Raw genomic sequence first — 6,690 nt, 5'->3', positions numbered from 1 at the left:
AGGGTGCGCAGGTCGCAGAAGGTGAATGGAGAAGAGCTTTGCAGGGCGCAAGGGAAGGAAGGACTTCCCTCCACCCTCCGAGGGCTCCGCAACCGAGTCTGAAATAATCAGACAGCAGGGAGATGAATGCGAGAGAGGATGTGTGGACCTTGTTAACCTGTACAAGTGCACCGCAGGAAAGCAGACCTCACACCAAAACCCACTAAAGCGCTTACACATCCTCTGAAGGGGGAGGGGAGGGGGAGAGCGGTGCTTGGAGGAAGAGATGATGGCTTAAGACAGAGTTCATCTGAATGTGAAAGACCTCCAGCTTCGACCTGGGATACGAAGTAATCATTCTCCCCGGAAGAAACTCCCAGGGAGGGATTGGTGTGAGCGAATTCCTGTAGGGAGGAGGGATTGGTGTGAGCGAATTCCTGTAGGCAGAAGGGGCGGTCAGAGAAAGCCTCTCGCTGAGTTTGCTGATTCTCATTGATCTTCAGCTCAAAGTATTGAGGTACCAAAGTGCTACCTTTGGGCTGCCATGTCCTGAACCCCTGCAAGGGCTCAGGGCAGGAGCCATTGACCAACCAGGTCGAATCGTACCTTTAGTACCGTGGCTTTGGCGGAGCATCCTGCCAGAGCTCAGCTGGACCAGGCTGGGAGGGGACGAGCCGAGAGGAGGCTGCTCCGAGAAAGATGTGCTCTCAGGAGGCAGATGTCGATGATTTCCAGTAAGTGCGGGAAGGGGAGGAGCCCCGCCCTGCTTATTCTGGGGTCAGTGGAGGCTGAGCTCTAGTTTCACGTTATTTATTTATCATTTCTTTTTATTGTACTAGCAGGTGCAGTTTGGGGCTGGCTCCACCAGGCTTCATCAAAGGGACTAGAGCTAGCAAATTTAGAATATCTTCCTCCTAAGGCTTGACCCAGCGGTTTCCTCTTTACCCTTAATTTCTTCTGTTCTGTTTTGTTTTCCGTTAAACTTAGTTTCACAATTGCACACAGGCCCCAGGAGGCGTGGCCCAATCAAGAGGAGAGGGCGGAACCGGGCTTGCTTTGCCAACACAGCATTTTCGGGCACCGTTTCTTGGTAGAGACTTATTGCCTGTTTACTCCTTTGTCTCCCGGCTATGCTGTCTCTATAATGATCTAGATTCAACACAATTCCCATCGAAATTCCAACAGCGCCCCTCCCCCCACGTCAAGTTCCAATAGTCTTTATCACAAAGATGGAAAAGCTGACCCTCAGATTTATGTAGAATTATAAAGGCCCCTAAAGAGGCAAAACACTCTTGGGAAAGAACCATAAAGTTGGAGGACTCATGCTCCGTCTTTGACGCTTACTTCGCGTCATTAAAACAGCGCGGTACTGACATGTGGACTAACTGCGGGGACTGAAGGAATGGAAGAGAAAGCCCAGAAATAAACTCTCACATGTATAGTTAGTTCTCAGCCAGGATTAAGACCATTTAATGGGGAACGAAGAGTCTTATAGAAATAGTGCTGGGAAAACGGGCTATACCCATGCAGCAAATGAAGGTGGAATCTTAAATTTAGTACACCACATACAAAAATCAACTCAAAATGGGTCAAAGACCTAAACCTGATTCCAAAATATAAAACTCCTAGAATAAAACATCGAGGACAATTTTCGTTGCATTGGACAGCAATTTCATGGAAGTCACACCAACAGCACAGTCCACAAAAGAAAATATGTAGCTATCAAACATTAAGTCTTGTGCTTGATGATGTGTCTGAAAACTCTTGGCCAAGGCTGGGCATGGTCCTGCATATCTGAATGCTGAAACCCAGGAGGCTGAGGCAGGAGGTGGGAGGCCCAGGCTAGCTTGGGCTACATGATGAGATGATATCTCTTTTGCTGTGCTAGAGATGAAGCCCAGGCCTTCATGCTAGGCAAGTGCCTTACCACTGAGCTACCTGCCTCCCCACCTCAGGATATTGCTGCAAGCAAACAAAACAACAAAAACCCCAGGCCAAGACCAATACTGTGGAGCGTGCTGTTTGCTTCTAGAAGATTTATAGTTTTGGGTCTCAAATTTAAGTTTTTAATTCATTCATTCTTAGTTAATTTAATTTTTTAAAATATTTATTATTTTTATGTGTATTCTTGTATTGCATGCATGCACCACCCGTGTCATGCAGTGCCCGCAGAGAACAGAAGTGACTGTTGGATCCCCTGAAACTAGTTACAGACAGTTGTTAGCTACCATATGGATGCTGGAAACTGAACCAAGTCCTCTGCAAGAGTAGCTAGTGCTCCTAACCACTGAACCATCTCTCCAGCCCCCTTAATTTATTTTCTGACAACTTCATCTATCCTTCCTTCTTTCCTTCCTTCCTTCCTTCCTTCCTTCCTTCCTTCCTTCCTTTCTTTCTTTTTTTCTTTCTTTCTTTCTTTCTTTCTTTCTTTCTTTCTTTCTTTCTTTCTTTCTTCTTTCTTTCCTTTTTTCGATACAAGTTCTTGCCATGAAGCTGGCCTCGAGCTCTATGTAGACAAGGCTAGTCTGGAACTCACAGAGATCTGCCTCATGCCTCTACCTCATGAGTGCTTGACCCAAATTCTTCATTATTTTATATTTTAAAGTTGCATTTATTTATTTGTGTGTGTGCATGGGGGGGGCATGCACATGTGTGGGAATACCACATTGCACATGTGGAGGTCAGAGGACAACTTATAGGAGTTCTCTCTCTTTCCTTTATTTGGGTCCAGGGGATGGAACTCAGGTCCTCAGACTTGGCAGCAGGTGCCTTTAGCCCCCAAGCCATCTCACTGGCCCTATAGAACATTTAAAAAAAATTATTTATTTTTATTTAATGTGTATGAGTGTTTTGCTTGCATGTATGTAGTTGTACCCTGTGTGTACAATGCCAGCGGAGGCCAGAAGAGGGTGCTTGACCCCCAGAACTGGAATTACAGATGGTTGTTAGCCAACATGTGGGTGCTGGGAACTGAACCTGGATCCTCTGAAAGAGCAGCCAGTGCTCTTAACTGCTGAGCCAGCTCTCCAGCCTTTAGTTAATTTTGTTGTGTGAATGCTGTAAGTGGTATAAGGGTCAGTTTCATTCTTTGCCATGCAGGCCTCTAAAAAGACTATTCTTTTCTCACTGTATATTCTTTTATGGTAGCTGTTTTTGTTTTTTGAGACAGGGAATCCCTGTAGTCCCAACTGGCCTGGAGCTCTCTATGTAGACCAGGCTGGCCTCCATCTCACAAAGATCCTCCTGCCTCTGCCTCCTGAGCACTGGGATTAAAGGTATGCACCACCATGCCTGACTTCATTGAATATTCTTGATGCCTTGGAGATTAGTTGACTGTTTAGATGGGTTTTTATTTCTGGACTTTCTGTTCAGTTGCGACTGTTCTACATACTTTTATGCAAGTGTCATGTTGCTTTGATTACTGTAGCTTTGTAACGTATCTTGAAATCAAGAAGTGTGAGGCCTCTGTCACTGGCACCCAGAGTTGCAATTCTGCCTTGTTGCCTGTGCAGTCTGAGTTCTTCCTCAGAGACCTCTACTAAGTGTGGCTAAGGTCTCGCCTTAGGTTGCAGAAAAGGATTTCAGGAGGAGGCCATGTGAAGCAATGTTGGGATTTATTTATTAAGGAAAGGATAGTACAGGCCCAAGATGTGAGTGAGTATGGAAAGAGGCAGGCAGAGAGGCTTAAGCATCACAGACACGCACAGATGGTTTTGTGGCTTTTGAAGTTACATTGTTTAAAGGATCTAATCTATATTTAAGCTCAAAGTGTTTTTTATGTTTATGTGTAATGGAAAGGATTCTTCTTTTGTAAATGGGATCATAAGGTTTCTGGGATACATTGTACAGATTTATAGAAAGGAGCGCTCTTGAGATAACATAGGTCAAAAAAAGGGCAAAAGAATCCTTACTATACTTAGATCACAAGGCAACCAAGATATATTTGGACTATAAACATGACTCAACATCTCGTTTGTGAGACTTTCTCAGAAAAAAAAAAATCCAGATTTATAAATGAGAAAGGAGTGCTGATAAGGTTAGACCAGAAATCATGTACATTTTGGCCTTAAGCATGGCTTACTAGTTGCTTAGTTTCAACAAAACTTTAAAAAAATTTATGTATTATTTTTATTTTATGTGTATGTGTATATTGCCTGCATGTAGGTAAGTGCACCTGTATCATGCAATGCCCACAGAGGTCAGAAGAGGCTGTCAGATCCCCTGGGACTGGAGTTAAGGAGAGTTGTTAGATGCCATGTGGGTGCTGGGATTCGAACCCGGGTCTTCTTCAAGAACAACCAGTGTTCTTAACCGCTGAGCCATCTCTTCAGCCCCTAGTTTTAAAAAATATTTTATTCATTATTATTGTATATATGTGTGTATGTGTACATGTATGATGTGTGTGTGTCACAGTGCATGCGTGGAGGTCAGAGATCAATGTTAGAGTCTGTTCCTTCCTCCCACTATGGGATCCAGGGATTGAACTCCAGTCATCATATTTCTGTGGCAAGTGTTGTCACCCTCAAAGCCATCTCTCTGGCCCTCAATAGTTGTTTAGAGATTTTTGTAACATATCTTAGAAAAGAGATTGTTGTCTCTATGGAGACAAACTTCATGGCAGATGTTTCTAGCTGTGTTAATCCTTGATTCTTAACTGGTAAGAAATGCAAATCTTAGGAGCTGAGGGGCTCTTTCCTTCCCATGCTCCTTAACCATCCCATTCTATCCCACTTCCCCTTTATTCTTTAAGATTGCTTTTAACTATTCAGAGCCTTTAAATTTTTTAAATTTATTATTTGTGTATACATATGTGTATGTATGTACATGTGGAGGCCAGAGGCTGACACTGAGTGTCAGGTGTTTTCCTCTATCTCACTCCACCTTATTTTTTTGAGACAGGATCTTTCCTGATTTGGCAAGACTAGCTGGTCAGTGAGCTCCAGGGATCTTGCTGTCTCTGCCTCCCCAGCAGGAGAATTAAGCCACCATGCCATGCATGCCCTTGGGGATCTGAACTTGGGTCCTCATGCTTGTGTGAAAGGCATTTACCAACTGAGCCATCTCCCTAGCCCCTGTTCAGAGTCTTTTTTGGCTCCATATAAACTTTAGGATTTTTTTTTTTTTAACTTCTGTGAAAAATGTCACTAAAATTTTGATAGGGATTGCGTTGAATCTGTAGATCACCTTGGATCATAAGCACAATATTAATTCTTCCAATCTGTGAACACATTTTTACATTTATTTGTGTTTTCTGAAATGTATTATTGCTAATTAATGTGTTTATTATTATATAATTGATGTACTATCTTATACCTCATTGGTCAAATTTATTTCTAATTTTTTTTTGGTGCTATTGCAAAAGGGAGTCCTTTATTAATTTCCCTTTTAGATAGTTTATTGTTTAATATATAGAAATGCAACTGATTTTTAAAGATTTTAATTTTAGTTGTGTGTGTGTGCATGTGAGCGTAGGTACCCTTGAAAGGTAGAGTTACAGGTAGTTGTGAAATACTTGATGTGGGTGCTGGGAACCAAATTCTGATCCTCCGGAAAAGCAATATGCACACTTAACCTCTGAGCCATCTTTCCAGCCCTGAAACTGATTTTTAATATTGAGTTTGTGGACTAGAGTTTTTCTTTATTTATTGAGGAGTTCTAACAGTTTTTGGTGGAATCTCTGGGCTTTTCTACATATAAACTCATAACATTTGCAAACAGATAATAGTTCTTCTAAAACATATTTTTTCACTTATTTATTTTTTGTCTTTGTTCATTCATTCACTTGTGGGGAGGGATGGGTGCATGCCATGGTGCCATGTGAGCTCAAAGGACAACTTGTGGGAGTTGGTTCTCTTCTTTCACCAAGGATCAAGAACAAAAACAGCTCAATATAGCCCCAAACCTATGTCTTTAAAAAATATAACTTATTTTTTATTTTTATTTTATGTGTATGAGTGTATTGCCTGCATGCATATAAGTGCGTCCATGTTGTGCAAATGCCTGCAGAGGACAGAAGAGGGTGTTGGATCCCCAACTGGAGTTATGGATGGTTGTTAGCTGCCTTGTGGGTCCTGGGACTCAAACCTGGGTCCTCTGCAAGAGCTGCCGATGCTCTTAACCATTGAGCCAGCTCTCTAGCTCCCTAAACCCATTGCTTAAACTGATCATGCTCCCCCTCCCCCACCCCTTCTCCTCCTCGTCCTCTCTCTTTTTCTGACACTACCTAGTCAAGGCTGACCTTGAACTTGAGGTGATCCACTTGCCTTAGTCTTCTGAGTTCTAGGACTATAGCTTGTGCCACCACTCATACATGCCTTGAAAACACACACACACACACACACACACACACACACACACACAAATACATAAATATAAGAAAATTAAAAATTTTTCCGTATTTCTTCCAAAGCATTTTATTGCTAATTTTTGGATCCAAAGTAAGTCTTTCTTTGCTCCTGGAATCATGGAGTCATTAGACAGGACGGAACACTACTAATTGAGCCGTGAAGGAAGATTTATTATTGGCCAAAGACTAGGAGAAGCAGGAGACAGATCCCAAATCAGCTTCTCAGCCTTTGAAGGGCGGGGCAGTCATATGTACAGGATGAAAGATTGGTGGGAGGGATGGGCTGACAAATAATTATCTGCTTTCTAGGCGTGGACAGGGATTTTCTAGAAATTCAGGTGCCAGTATTTTGAACCTCCCTCCCT

General features: G+C 42.7%; 1 protein-coding gene across 1 annotated transcript in view; it reads left to right on the top strand.

Moving 5' to 3' along the window:
• Positions 1–436: 436 nt before the first annotated feature.
• LOC103738242 (nuclear body protein SP140-like protein) overlaps positions 437–6,690 on the top strand; it is a 31,217-nt gene continuing 24,963 nt past the window's right edge. The window contains exon 1 of the mRNA XM_008838118.3: positions 437–713. Within this exon, the coding sequence (XP_008836340.2) occupies positions 679–713 (35 nt within the window). The 5' untranslated portion in view covers positions 437–678. The remainder of the gene's footprint in view (positions 714–6,690) is intronic.

The sequence above is a fragment of the Nannospalax galili genome, unplaced genomic scaffold (assembly GCF_000622305.1).
Source record: "Nannospalax galili isolate Female #2095 unplaced genomic scaffold, S.galili_v1.0 scaffold1138, whole genome shotgun sequence".
NCBI classification, from domain to species: Eukaryota; Metazoa; Chordata; class Mammalia; order Rodentia; family Spalacidae; genus Nannospalax; species Nannospalax galili.
The sequence above is the reverse complement of the archived record's forward strand: the minus strand, read 5'-3'. Positions and strand labels throughout refer to the sequence as shown.